This window comes from Pongo pygmaeus, chromosome 10 (genome assembly GCF_028885625.2).
Source record: "Pongo pygmaeus isolate AG05252 chromosome 10, NHGRI_mPonPyg2-v2.0_pri, whole genome shotgun sequence".
Taxonomy (NCBI): Eukaryota; Metazoa; Chordata; class Mammalia; order Primates; family Hominidae; genus Pongo; species Pongo pygmaeus.
Genome location: NC_072383.2, coordinates 113,058,458 through 113,072,788, shown reverse-complemented (window position 1 = coordinate 113,072,788; position 14,331 = coordinate 113,058,458). Strand labels below are relative to the sequence as shown.

The following is a 14,331-nucleotide window of genomic DNA, read 5'->3' as shown; positions in this document are numbered from 1 at the left end:
CCTCTATTCTCTCTGCCCAAAACAATAACAGTAATGATGATGGTTGCCATTTGTTGAGCATTTACTGTGTGCCATGTACCTTTCTGAGTCTTTTCATGGTTAACTCATTAACCCGTTTCTTCTATCAACAGCCCTTTGAACTGGGGACATTCATTATCCCTACTTTACAGATGGGAAAACTAAGGTATGGAGAAGTTAAGTATATCAGTGGCCACAAGGACAGAAGCTCAGGAGGAAATTCTGACACTAGCAGCCATCTATCCAGATGAGAGTAACTTAGGATTATACCTGACCTTCTTAGGTGGTCAGCTACCAGTTTTTACTAACTTTGGGCAATGACCTGAGCCCCACCTTAAAGATGGACACCCACAGGTTAAGTCTAAATAAATACTCAGATTAACTAGCTTTCAAATTAGGGAATTTAAAGACATACATAGACTAAATTGACATATTTCAAAATACCATGTGTGTTTATTGATTGTTAAAAGGGGTTCTTAACTGGGGGTGTTTATTTACTTTTCTGCTTAGGTATAGAACTGTTGGTAAATCTACTTGCCTAATGTATAAGGCATGAAAAATTAGTACCCAAATATACATTTGTGAAATATGATGGACATGAATATAACTGGATCATTTTATTCATCAAAGACCGCTTTTTTTTTACCTTATTCTGTGACTTTTCTGGTGGATTCTCTCACGCCTGGTTCGGCCACTCAGGAAATCTGTATCAGGGCACTGATAAGCGTTATCTCCCATCTTTTCTCTTTCAGTAAAGAATATCCCGTTGTCCCCAGGAGCACCGTGAGGCAAAAAGTGGCCTCCAACCACAGTCCTTTCAGCAGCGAGTCTCGAGCTCTCTCCACCTCATCCAATTTGGGGTCCCAATACCAGTGTGAGAATGGTGTTTCCGGCCCCTCCCAGGACCTCCTGCCTCCACCCAATCCATACCCACTGCCCCAGGAGCATAGCCAAATTTACCATTGCACCAAGAGGAAAGGTGAGTGTGATCACCCCTGGTCAATTCACTTTCTTTCTTATTCCTTTCCTTGGGTTGGGGGTGAGGGGGTGAGGAGTATGCATTTATTTACTTTATTTATTTAAAAATGTAAACAACACAAAAATACATGGAGATAAGAAATTTAAACCATACAGCTAAAACAAAAATTTCCCTTGACATGTCCCTACCCCCAGTTCCAGCCCCTTCTTTGGAGAAAGCTTATTTGAAATGTTCAGACCTATTGTATTCATTTATGCACACACACACACACACACACAGAGTGCAGAGAAAGAACTAGATTTATTTTTACTTTTTTTTTTTTTTTGAGACAGGATCTTGCTCTATCACCCAGGCTGGAGTGCAGTGGTGTAGTCATGGCTCACTGCAGCCTCAACCACCTGGGCTTAAGTGATCCTTTCACATCAGCCTCCCTAGTAGCTGGGACTACAGGCATGCGTTCACAGACTGTACTAAATTTTTGTTGTTGTTGTAGAGACAGGGTCTCCCTATGTTGCCCAGACTTGTCTAAACCTCCTGGGCTCAAGTGACCCACCTGCCTTGGCTTCCCAAAGTGCTGGGATTACACGCCTGAGCCACCACACCCAAAATTTTTTTAAAAAACTTTTAATATAGATGAAATCACACTGCATGTATTTTTGCAACTTGCTGTTTTTTTTCTTTTAAACTTTAGAATGTGTTTTGGGTATCTTTTTATGAACCTAGACTGCCTTATTTTATTTTTAACCGCTAAGGAGGAAGAATTGACTGGAAAGGATAAAATGGAGTTTATTTTGCCACCCCCTCTGGTAGGCAGGGAGGTTGCTTGAGTGGTCCCTGATTGTATTACAAGCCGTGATGTAGGAAAACCCCTTGTGACTATGAATGCTTCTCTGGCATATGTGTCAGTGTTTCTCCCAGGTGGATTTTGAACTCTTTTTTTTTTTTTTTCCTGATCAAAACCAACACACACACACACATCACAAATGATTTTCCGCGTCTCATCCCCCATTTAAATCTACTAAGCTGAGGCCTTCTGTGGTTTTCTTTGCCACATGAGAAATGAATGGCTTTTTTTTTTTTCTAAGTCATCCAAGTCCAAAGGGGCTAAGCTAAAGAAAGAATTTTCTGGTGGCCCTTCTTTTGAGCCAGAATAGAAGTATTTGGCACAGGTGGTGTGGTGGAGTTCAGCTCAATAGAACCATTGCTTGGTGTGAGCTGTAGATGGTATGGTGGGGAGACTGCAGCCTTTGGGGACAGAGAGATGCGGGTTTAAATCTCATCTCTGCTTCCTGCTTCTTGTGTGACCTCACTCAGGTGTTCTAGCCTCTCCTAGCCTCAGTTTCTCACTTTGTAAATGATGATGTTTCCTAAAGCATCTGATAGTTAGCAAGTACCCAGTAGGTGGCAGCTGTGATTGGGTATGTGGCAGATATCACTTCAGAAGGTGACTCCCAGGAGGAATCTGCCTGTTGTCTTTTGGACTGGCATTAATTTAATCAGTCTTCCCAGAGAAGACTGCCTCTCTAGGTGAGAGCTTGAGAAGACAGATACAGAAGAGATGGGGTAGGCATCTGTGGTCTGCAGAATCAATCAGGATGAAGTTCACCTTTGCAATTTAAAAATTTTTATAAGTAGTGACAAGTTGCTTAACCTTTCCAAGCCTCATTTTAAAAAATCTGTAAATATGGGCTCAGGGTACGACTTGTCTCATAGGCTTGGTGCAGAGATGTCAAAAAATCATACACATCATATGTTATCTCAGGGTTGACTCAGAAAGTAGTAGCTGTTTTGCTCTAAAAGACACCAATTTTAATCTACAAAGTGGCCTGTTGAACCTCACAGCCTCAGTGGTCAACACAAGCCTTTGTGAATCCAGTGCCCAGTGCCTAGCCCTTTAGGAAAAAACTCGCTAACAACCAATGGGAATGGATGCTTTGGTAGCTTTTACTGGAGCTGGGGTTACATGAGGAAAGTAACATAGTTTGACTATTTGACATTTACCAATCTTGCTTTTTAAAGGAGGGAAGAGCTGTCATTGGTATTTACATGGGGCTAGGAGCTGACCTGGATGAGGCCTGACTTCCAGACTTACCTGAAGCCAATACAAACTCCTTGAATCTCAAAGCCCTGAACAATATCACTCCAACAGGCCCCCTGACGTGACTCCTGGCACTCTGCTGCCGGATGGACTGGAGACCAGATGCCTGCAAATATGTCTGCCTCTTTAGGCATGAGCAGGAGGTTAAGAATGTCCTATGGGACACAGGTCCCTGAATAGGGATTCTGTTTTATATTATATTTAAGGGTGCCCTTCCTAAGTCCCAGACCAAGCTTTTTCGACAACACTATGGAGTAGATGCTATTATTAACCCACTTTATCCATGGGGAAACTGAGGCTCAGAAAGGTTCCAAACAAAAACTGCCAGTGGTTCTTGAACCCCAGCCTGGTCTGCTGATTCTATACCTGTGCATTTCACCACCACTCCATACCGTCTTGGTTACCTTTGCTCATCTGCTACAATCTCAAAATTTCATTTTCCACTGAAGATCTGTCTTTTAGACTGTGTCAAACATGCTGATTAAGAGCTTACCAGGTTTGAATTCGGGAGCTCTAATCGATTAAATTAATGCCAGAACAAAAGATAGGCAGGAAGAAGTTAAAAAGGATCATGGTGTTTTTTAGGTTCAATATTTACAGCAGCATCCTTATAAATGCATTCCTGAAGGGCGCGGCAGGGAGGCTTTGAATGCACGGTTCACAAACCTCTTAGGTTATGACTTGACTTTCATGGAGTGTTTGATGGATCCTTGGATGAACTTAAAATCAACTTGGAGTGGCCACTGGGGAAGCTGGAGTTGGGGGCTGATCCACTGTAGTAATACTCACAGTTGACGGCACTTTGCAGCTGTGTGCCCATGGATGAGTTGTTTTACTTTTCTGGGCCTCAACTATCTTTTGTGCAAAATGAGGATAACAATAGCACCTGCTTGATATGATTGTGATGAGAGAAAATGAGATCATCCACAGAAAGCACCTAGAACAGTGTCTGGCACCTACAAGTGCTCAATGAACATGTGCTTGCCACAGGCCTGCCCTTATGAAGCTCACACTGTTGCAAGCAGGTCGGACATTACACAAGTAATTATAAATTGCTTAATTGAAATTGTGAAGCCTGGCACTGTGGCTCACACCTGTAATCTCAGCATTTTGGGAGGCTGAGGCTGGAGGATTGCTGGAGTCCAAGAGTTGAGACTAGCCTGGGCAACATAGTGAGACTCCATCTCTACAAAATATAAAAAATTAGCCTGGCATGTTGGCACTTGCCGGTGGTCCTAGCTAACCCAGGAGGCTGAGATGGGAGGATTGCTTGAGCCCAGGAGTTCAAGGCTGCAGTGAGCTGTGATTGCACCACTGCACTCCAGCCTGGGTGAGAGAGAGAGACCCTGTCTCAAAAAATAAATAAGTAAAATAAAATAAATGATTGAATGCTATAAAGGAGATACGCAAAATGTTAAGGAATATCAAACTGGAGTGTCAGTCTAGGGTGGGAGATCAGGGAAGCCTTGAGGCTGAGATCAGAGGAGAGTGAGTGTTGGATAGGAGAAGGGGGAGGTGTGAGGGTATCCACACATAGAGGAAAGCATGCATGAAGCCCCTTGGCTGAGGGAGAGCCTGCCCCCTGAGGAGTGAACAGAAGGCTGAGATGTTGGCACTCAGGGCAAGGGCAAAGTGGTGGGGGATGAGGGCTAGAGGGGAAGGCAGGGACCAGTGAGATGCCAGCCTGTATAAGCCATTTTAATGAAAGATGTCAGATTTTATCCTACCACCAGTGCACGTCCATTGGAGGGATTTAAATTTGTGAGTAACATGCCTAAGTTCTTTATTTGGAAGCAGTCACTTTGCTATGATAGCACAGGACTATTTAGTTGGCACCAGAGACCCATTGAAAGGCCGTCATGGGGTCTGAAACAGGAGACAGTGGCTCCGACCAGAGTGTGGGGAGAAGCTGGAGATGTGGGTGGAATCAGGCCTTAGTGGCTGGTTGGCGATAACAAGGTGAAGAATTACGCCCCTTCTTTGTGGATTTGGAAACCAACACTGAGGAACTTACCCAAAGTTACCCAGCTCGTGAGTGGCCCAGCTCGAGATGTAAACTGAGGCCTGTGGGCTCAGGGTGAATGGGGCGTGCACCCTGAAGAAATCCTTTCACCTTTCCAGAAACCTCTGCCCTTCTCACCTACCTCCACCCCCAAAAGGGAGCTCCCAGTGACAGGGAACATTCCAGCTGAGGGCTCTCTGTCCTGCCTAGGAGACAACAAATAGCAATTCATCATCAGCCTCCACATTGTAAAGTGATAAGGAATCAGCGGAGGTTTCCTTCCAGTTGGGATTCTCGTTAAGTGATAACTCCATGGGTGGTTTTCCCCCTGGCCCCTGCCTGCCCCACTATCTGACTTCCCCTCATTGTCTGTCTCCTTTCCAATGAGCCCAGGAGTCAGGCCCAATGAAATGTCAAAGGGCCAGGCAGGCCGGAGGGCTCCTTGTGTTTGGAACCGGCTGTCTCCAAACTATCTCTCCCGACGGATTGAGCCAAAAAAGCCGGGAAGGTCTTTTATCAATGCCACTCAATCAAATTCAGGACCCCAGGGCCTGGGAGAGCACTTGTCTGTCTTTCTCCCTCCCACCCCTGACTCTCACCCCCACTCGCATTAGAAACTAAAAGCAACCCAAATAAAGATTCTAGCAAAGCCATGAGCTGAATCAGATATTCAAAGGAAAGTTAGAGATTGAGAGCGGAAGGGGAATTAGATATGGAAAAGGGCTTTGCAGGGTGCATTTTCTCAGTGCTGTGTCTTAAAATGCGATTTCACATCCATTCCTTTGCTGATTCTCCAGTTCCCTGCAGCAGCCTTTGAACTAGGGGAGATGCCACCCATCTCTATTTTGCAGGGGTCTAATGGAGGACCAAGAGACAGGGTTAGATTTTAAGTTTATGTGGCTGATGAGTGGCAGATCTGGGATGGATGCATCAGATTAATCTTTATTTATTGAGCACTTAATGTATAATGGACACTGTGCTAGGTGCTTGGGATAAGTGGAGGACATGGTGGAAAAGGCTCCTGCTCTCAAGAAACTTGAATTCTTACTGGAAGAGACATATAATAAGCCAGTAAGTAAATTTAATGGTTTCAGGTAGTGACTAGGTGATGTTTGAAACTGAGTCTTTTGATTTCTATTGAAAATCTTCACACGATACCATTCTAACCCTTCCTACTTTATGCTAAGAGCTAAAAGCATGGGGACACCAAAAACAAATAATAACAACAACAACAACAAAAAGTCATCCACTCACTCATCCACCCACCCACCAATCCATCCACCCACCATTCACCCGTCCACCCACCCATCAACCCACTCACTCATTCATCCATCCACCCATCCATCACTCATCTATCTATCCACTCACTCATCCATCCACCCACTCATCTATCCACTCACTCATCCATCCACTCACTCATCCATCCACCCACTCATCCATCCACCCACTCATCCATCCACCCATCCCCCCACCCATTCACTTATCCATCCACCCACTTATCCATCCCCCCACCCATCTATCAACCCATCCATCCACCTACCCATCCACTCACTCATCCATCAACCCACCCATCTGTTCACCCATCTACCCACCCACCCATCCATGCATCCATCCACCCATCCAACCACCCATCCATCCACCCACTCATCCACCAGTCCTCCCACTCATTCATCCATCCACCCATCCACCCACCCATACATCTACCCACCCATTCACCCACCCATCCATCCATCTACTCATCAACCCACTCATCCATAAGAGTCAAGGTTTGCTACCTTTTCATGTTGGCTAAGCACGTAGGAGTGCGTGAAATGGAAATCCTGGGGCCATCTGTCAGAATGAGCACTGCTCTGTGAGTCAGAAGACCTGAATTATAACCACCTTCCCAACTTGCTGAAGGTCACTCAGCCAGAAAGATTACTACTCTGAGTTTCAGGGTCTCTGTCTAGGACGACTCGCCAATGGTTCTTCATCTGAATGAACTGAATTGGCAAGAGGAATGACCCATTTGGGAATAATAACAATATTTGCTCAATAGGATTAGTATTTGAAAGCACCCTGTGAGCTTTCCAGCTCTGTAATCTACCCAAATACTTTTAAGTATGGGACAACTTTCAGAAAGCTATCTGTCCAGTCTTCCAAAAGAGAGAGAAGGAAAAGAGAATGGACCCAGGTCATTTGGACAGACAAGATTTGAATGCTTTATGTGCAAGGAAGATAAAAACTCAACTGCCCTCAGTATTACCTCAATTAAATCTCATAAAAAAGTTCAGGTATTCTCTCCATTTACAATCAAGAACTGAGATTGGAATGACCTGGTGATTCATCCACAGTCACATGGCCAGTGAGCATTGGAGCTGTAACTCTGTGCCTTAATATCTGTGCCCTGGATGCATTACTAAAGTCACTTTATCCAGAATCAAAAACATCTAGAAAAATCCAAAGTACTAGGGTTTTCTACAGTGCCATGCCATAATGAGTGGTCAGAATCAGGAAGAATTTACTGTTACCTAAGAGACTCATTTGGGTTTAGGATAGTTGCAATATAATTGACCCTCTTAATATGCAGCTTTCTGAAGCCGAGTTGTGGACTCATCTCATCAGAAGACTTGATACTTAAATATTGCACATTTACCAACCCTGAAAGTTAATCATGACTTAGCCGGAGATAGGTCTTTGCTGTTGAACAGTTATTGGGCTCTCAAAGAAGAGAAAAAAGAAAAAAAGAAAGAAACTGAGCCATAACCAAAATAAACACAGAGATTACATCCAGAGCGTTTATCATGACTGACCTGAAATTTGGATCCTTGAGTCGGAATTTCTTTACAATGTGATGAGGGCTGAGAGGAATTTGAGAATGTTCAGGACCTGCTTTCATCAATAAGCCAAGATTGAGTTTTTCTTAGTGCTCTGCATTAGATCTTTGGGGTATTAAAAACTGGAATGTATAATTTTACGATTTTCCAAAATGTGTTCCGGCCGTTTTCTTATTATTCTTCCTTTTTCACTTGTAACAAATCTGGAAGGGGATCAGAAACTTCAGAATAGTTAGTTTGCCTTGTTTTTTTTTCTCTTGCCAAGGGTACCCTGCAGCTGTACTTTCTATTATTGAAAAGGGGAACACCCTGGTTAAATGGAAAACCCAAAGGTTATGATTCCAGCAACAATGGAAACACTCAGGTTTATGAATCTGGGGGAAGGAAGGAAGAATTGAAGGAAAGGAATCAAGGGAGGGGGTGGTAAGGACAAAAAGAAGCTGAGTATAGCAATGTCTTCAAGCCTCCAAAAAAAAATAAAAAAACAAAACAAAACAAAAAAACACGCACAGTTAAAAGGTGAAAAATGTGGCCATTCACTCATCTGGATGTTTTCAAACATCTGCATGGTTGGCATGATGTAGATAGAACACCTGGAAGAGTGTGTTTTTCTTTTTTTTTTATTTTTGGTACAAATCTTTTTGGTATCCTATAGGTACCAGATGTGGCCCAGAAAGAGTCTAGTGGAAGTAAGTTTGCTTGCCGTTAAGTGGACACAACCCTAAGAGATATGTTTTGTTTGTAGATACTTTGGGCTTATCTGTGGGAGTCACTTGGACATTGATACAAATGGAGCTGATTGGTGGAATCCAAACCCAAGCTACTCTACCTGGGTTGGGGAGCTGTTTTACAAACCAGTCCAAAGCCAAAGGATTTAGTCTTGAGTCAATGGCTTACTTGTGTCTTTATATCTGAGGACCACCTCTCAGTCACAGAGTGTCAGCCTCCCTCACTTACTGCTCATGGTAGGATAGACTGAGACTGAGGACATGCACCAAAAACAGGATCATGTCTACCCTGTTCACCACTCTATCTCCAGCACCTGGCACAATACCTAGCACTTTGGAGCAGCTCAGTAATTATCTGTTGTATGATTGCATGAGTGGCACTGGATATTAGAAATCTAGAGAGTTGGAAGCAAGGTGTGTAGGCAAAGTCAATCCAATCTAGCTTGGATTCCAGCCTCTGTTCCTTCTCAGCCACGTGACCTTGGGCAAGTCACTTCTCTGAGCTTTAGTTTCTGCCTTTATGAGACAGGCATTACAGCAGACACCTTGAGGAATTACTGGGAGATGAAGAGTAAGGTCATGTCGTAGGTACGCAATAAATAATAGCTCTGATCATTTCCTCTCATTATTTAGTTCAGCATTCTGTTTTCATGGCCATGAGCCATCACGGTGAGTTCCATGGATGCCCCAGTGTTTCATTTTTCTTCACTTCTCCAAAGACAGACATAATTTCTTAACATTTATTGACTAGAAAGACACAGAAAGATGAGGAAAGAGAATTTTCAGTTTGGACAGTAAAATTTCAGATAAGTAATGAGTCTGTGTTGAGGTTTATACTTTGGTAGATACCCCCAAGTATTGCTTCCCCTGAAGGGAATACTTTGAGGGTATTATTGTGAATTATGTCTGCCATAAGCTTGACTGGTGTGTCACCCCTGCAACAAGAGCTGTTCCTGTTGACGGAAATCAGGAGACTTACATGCTCAATCTTACTTAGTTCTTAGCTACCCAGTAAGGTAAGTATTACTCACTTTGATTCAGAGATGATGAGTCTCTGAGCGTAGATGCTCTGCTGGTATTATGCAGATATTAAGTAAAGGAACCTGATTCAAATCCAGACATGTCTAGGCTTCTTACCCTAGGGTCTGGGTTTTAGGGAGTCTTTGAACCCCCTGAAATTGTATGCAAAGCCTTGTATGCATGTGCAGTTTTCAAAACATTGTGTTTCAATGTAGTTTTCTAGGTAAGAGCCCAGCACTTTTGCTTGTTTTCAAAGGGGCCAGTGGCCCCAAAGTGGTGAAAGGAGACCCCCTTTCAGAGACAGAACTATCTCCACTTCCCTACACTAGGAAATAACTAGTACACAGGGAAGGGAAGGGACTTGCTCAGCAGGAAACAGCAACACATTAACTTGTACCAACTTAACAAATATTAACTAGGCACCTGCTTACATAAGGCATCAGGAAAGGATTTGAACATTCATTCAAGCTCCCTCCCACTCATCCATGCATCCATGCATCCATCCATCCATCCATCCATCCATCCATCCATCCATCCATCCATTCATCATACAAATATTTATTGCATGCTTTCTCTATGTATCAAGACAGTGAAAAACAAGGACTTTGTGGTCAGACTACTTGGATTCTAATCCTGGCTCTACTGTTTATCAGCCATGTAAAACCTTGGGCAAGCTTCTTAACCTCCGTGAGTCCTTTTTCTCTCATCTGTAAGATGAGGATAATAGTAAAACCCACCTGGTAGGGTTGTTGTGATTAAATGTGTTACTTCATGGAGAGTGCTTAGAATCGTGCGATGCAGAGTACACACTGTATATGTTTGTTTTGACTTATTGTTGATGCTATTGTTAATAGTAGGTGTTTACTAGGTTCTGGGAATATAGTCATAGATAAGGCAGACAATGTCCTGCTTTTCTGAAATTTACATGCTGGAGAAGAGGAAAGATAATAATAATTGCTATTTATTTATTTTTGAGATGAGGGGGGTCTCACTATGTTGCCCAGGCTGGTCTCAAACTCCTGGGCTCAAGTGATCCTCTTTCCTCGGCCTACCGAGCAGCTGGAACTATAGGCGTGCACAACTGCACCTGGTTAGTTGCTATTTATTGAGTGTTTCTGGGCTCTGGACTAAGTGCTTCACGTATTTTCCCATTTAATTCTCAACACTGCCCTTTGTAGGAAGTGCTATTTCCTACCCTTTCCATCTTACAGATGAAGAAGCTGAACCCAGAAAGGTCAAACTGTTTGCATAGAACTCCATAGCCCAAGGTCTTAACCATTACAGTCCACCCCCCCTTTTTTTTGTTTTCAGAATGGCAGTTGGGCTAACAATCTCTCAGGCTTTATTCTTCAGTACTTTGGCCAAATAACTGTCTCCACTTTTAGCTGCCTGGTGCCTGCTCCTGGCCTCACTGCTGTCTCTCCTGTCTTCACAGAGGAAGAATGTTCCACCACAGACCATCCCTATAAGAAGCCCTACATGGAGACATCACCCAGTGAAGAAGATTCCTTCTACCGCTCTAGCTATCCACAGCAGCAGGGCCTGGGTGCCTCCTACAGGACAGAGTCGGCACAGCGGCAGGCCTGCATGTATGCCAGCTCTGCGCCCCCCAGCGAGCCTGTGCCCAGCCTGGAGGACATCAGCTGCAACACGTGGCCAAGCATGCCTTCCTACAGCAGCTGCACCGTCACCACCGTGCAGCCCATGGACAGGCTACCCTACCAGCACTTCTCTGCTCACTTCACCTCGGGGCCCCTGGTCCCTCGGCTGGCTGGCATGGCCAACCATGGCTCCCCACAGCTGGGAGAGGGAATGTTCCAGCACCAGACCTCCGTGGCCCACCAGCCTGTGGTCAGGCAGTGTGGGCCTCAGACTGGCCTGCAGTCCCCTGGCACCCTTCAGCCCCCTGAGTTCCTCTACTCTCATGGCGTGCCAAGGACTCTATCCCCTCATCAGTACCACTCTGTGCACGGAGTTGGCATGGTGCCAGAGTGGAGCGACAATAGCTAAAGTGAGGCCTGCTTCACAACAGACATTTCCGAGAGAGGGAGAGAGAGAGGAGAAAGAGAGAGAAGGAGAGAGACAGTAGCCAAGAGAACCCCATGGACAAGATTTTTCATTTCACCCCATGTTCACATCTGCACTCAAGGTCGCTGGATGCTGATCTAATCAGTAGCTTGAAACCACAACTTTAAAAATGTGACTTTCTTGTTTTGTCTCAAAACTTAAAAAAACAAACACAAAAAGATGAGTCCCACCCCCCACGACCACCACACTCATCAACCAGCCACATTCACGCCACTCCCCAGATCTCTTCCCCCATTCCTTCTTTTGGGCTCTAGAAAGTCTTGCCTCGTTGAGTGTTTTTCCCTAGTGCGTAGTTGGAGTCTGTCCCTGTCTTGGTGTTAATGTTGACATTGTTATATAATAAATGATAATATATTTTTTTCTTTCAATTTTCTTAATGGGACCCAGTCCCTTATTTGGGGGGAGGTCTGAGGCAAGTATATTTCAAAATATGTACTTGCGGGATTCCCTTCAAGTAAACCATCCCTGAAACCTAAATTCACGTTTACCCTTGACTAAGAAAAGCACCTACCTCTGCCATGTGATGTTTCTGAAAAGCCTCCCTATGTCCCCATTTGCTTTGGTTTTGTCCTGCCTTCTCCAATATCACGTGCTCAGTTTTGCCTCTACTTACCCATGGAGTCAGGATAACACTGATGCTCCCTAGCATTCTATCTTATTCAGCCTTACCATCTTGCCAGCTCTGTCTTTCCAGCTGTCTGTCGCTAAAACGTGGCCTATAGCTTCCCTTCCGGAAAGCTTGCTTTGAAAAACTTAAAAAGCCCCCGTTTACATGCAGGCAGGATTGTGATAACAGTGCAAGCTCTGTGTTGACAAGAGTTGTGGACAAAAAGCCAAAATAAATATTCTTCCTGATTAAAAAAAATCTTTTGAAAAAAACAAGGCCAGCCCCAACCTTCCAAACCTCCATCACCAACAACCCAAACTGGATGTCAAGCAAAATGCACAATTCCTACAGAAGAGGCAAGACACAGTCACCGATGATATCTCTCCAAAGATACCACGCCCACACCAATGCCGACACAAAACTGTTTACTGAAAGCCGAAAACAGTATTAAAAAAAGTGTGTAAGTAAAGTGTTATGGTAGGGTTCTTCAGATGTAATATTTTACTGGTACTATTTATTTATAAATAGGAATTCTAATTAAGTAATAACATGAAATGAAACCCAGCATACGAGCTGGCCAAGAGCTTTTAATTTTATTGATACTCGAAACCAAGTTTGTGTTTTTTTGTTTTTTTCCTCTTTCGAATGTGTTTTGCTTTTTTTGATTAAAAAGAAATTTTTTTTCCTCTTTTATAAACAGACCCTAATAAAGAGAACAGGGTAAGATGTGAGGCTGAGTGTGTTTAAGTACGTGAGAGAGTGTGAGTGTGTTTGTAAGTGAGTGTCCCTATGCGATTATGTCTCTTTATGTTGCTAAGGGGGGAGGGTGAGGATTAAGTACTCGTGCCTTATATTTGTGTGCCAATTAATGCCTAATAAATACCATGTGCTTAAACAAGTACAAGGAACTTGAACACCCATTTTTTTTTTCCTGTTCTTTCTACCGACTGAATAGAGGAGATAGGAAGTGGAGGAAACAGGAAGAGGTTGTCTTGCATGTGAATTTCTCACCCCACGTGGTTTCTCATGCCCATCTCAGGAGAATTTGGGATCCGTTGTCCTTGAGTGTGATGCAGCTGAATATATGATCCACTGGTTTATATCCCTGGAATGAGGTTACTTGTTTTAATGGAATTTGTGTAGGCATTGGAGAAGAAAAGTCTTTAGGAATTCCAACTGATTTAAAATGGTAAAGGTCATACTATATGTAACGCCTAATGTTTGGGTTTTTCAAGAATCTCTTTCTCTGAATTAATTGTTGGAGCCAGGCATTTTGGGGGTTCTACTGCAAATAACTTTATGAACCATCAGTGAATCAGATATTGATTTTAAATCCATGGATCTAGGATTTGTGAACTTGAGGTCTAGGACACACATGGGACAGAAGAGAGAAGCAAATTGGTGAGTACATTTGTGCTGCAGATTTGTTCTGTTTTTGTAATTTTGATACCCACACCCCTCAAATTATCAAGAGCTATCAAATATGCCACATCCCCTTGAAAAAGAAATAATTGGCTTGTTGATTACAAATTATTCATTTAATCAGGTCCCCTGGGACCTCTCCCAGGCAAAGAAGCCCTGAGAAGTGTGAATTAATTATAAAGAAATGACAATTCAGCTTCTTTCAAGTGCAATGGAGAAACTAGGTCAATGGCTTTCCTGTTCCCCCAAAGGACTGCATTAGTAAAGTTTCACTGAACAGGTTCTGACTGTGCCCCAAATAGATATTTATTCTGATGGGTTCAGTTTAAAAAAAAAAAAAAGTTGCCTTTGAAGACATTGCCTTTGAAACTAATTTTATCAACTCTATACGTCAGTCTTACGCTTTCAGAGAAACATCATTCAAATTAGGAATCAGCGTCCCCACCCCACCACGCAAACAGTTGCCACCGTTGGAAAATCATTAAAAACATGCTCACAGCAAGTTTCACAAATCAGACAAGGGACACTGTCATTTCCTAACCAATACAGGTAA

General features: G+C 43.5%; 1 protein-coding gene across 2 annotated transcripts in view; it reads left to right on the top strand.

Moving 5' to 3' along the window:
• The window catches only part of TBX5 (T-box transcription factor 5), a 55,717-nt gene extending 42,442 nt beyond the window's left edge, over window positions 1–13,275 (top strand). For both annotated transcript variants that reach the window (XM_063646754.1, XM_054445181.2), the window contains exons 8-9: window positions 771–997; window positions 11,097–13,275. In XM_063646754.1, the coding sequence (XP_063502824.1) occupies window positions 771–997; window positions 11,097–11,671 (802 nt within the window). In that variant the 3' untranslated portion in view covers window positions 11,672–13,275. The remainder of the gene's footprint in view (window positions 1–770; window positions 998–11,096) is intronic.
• Window positions 13,276–14,331: the final 1,056 nt, after the last annotated feature.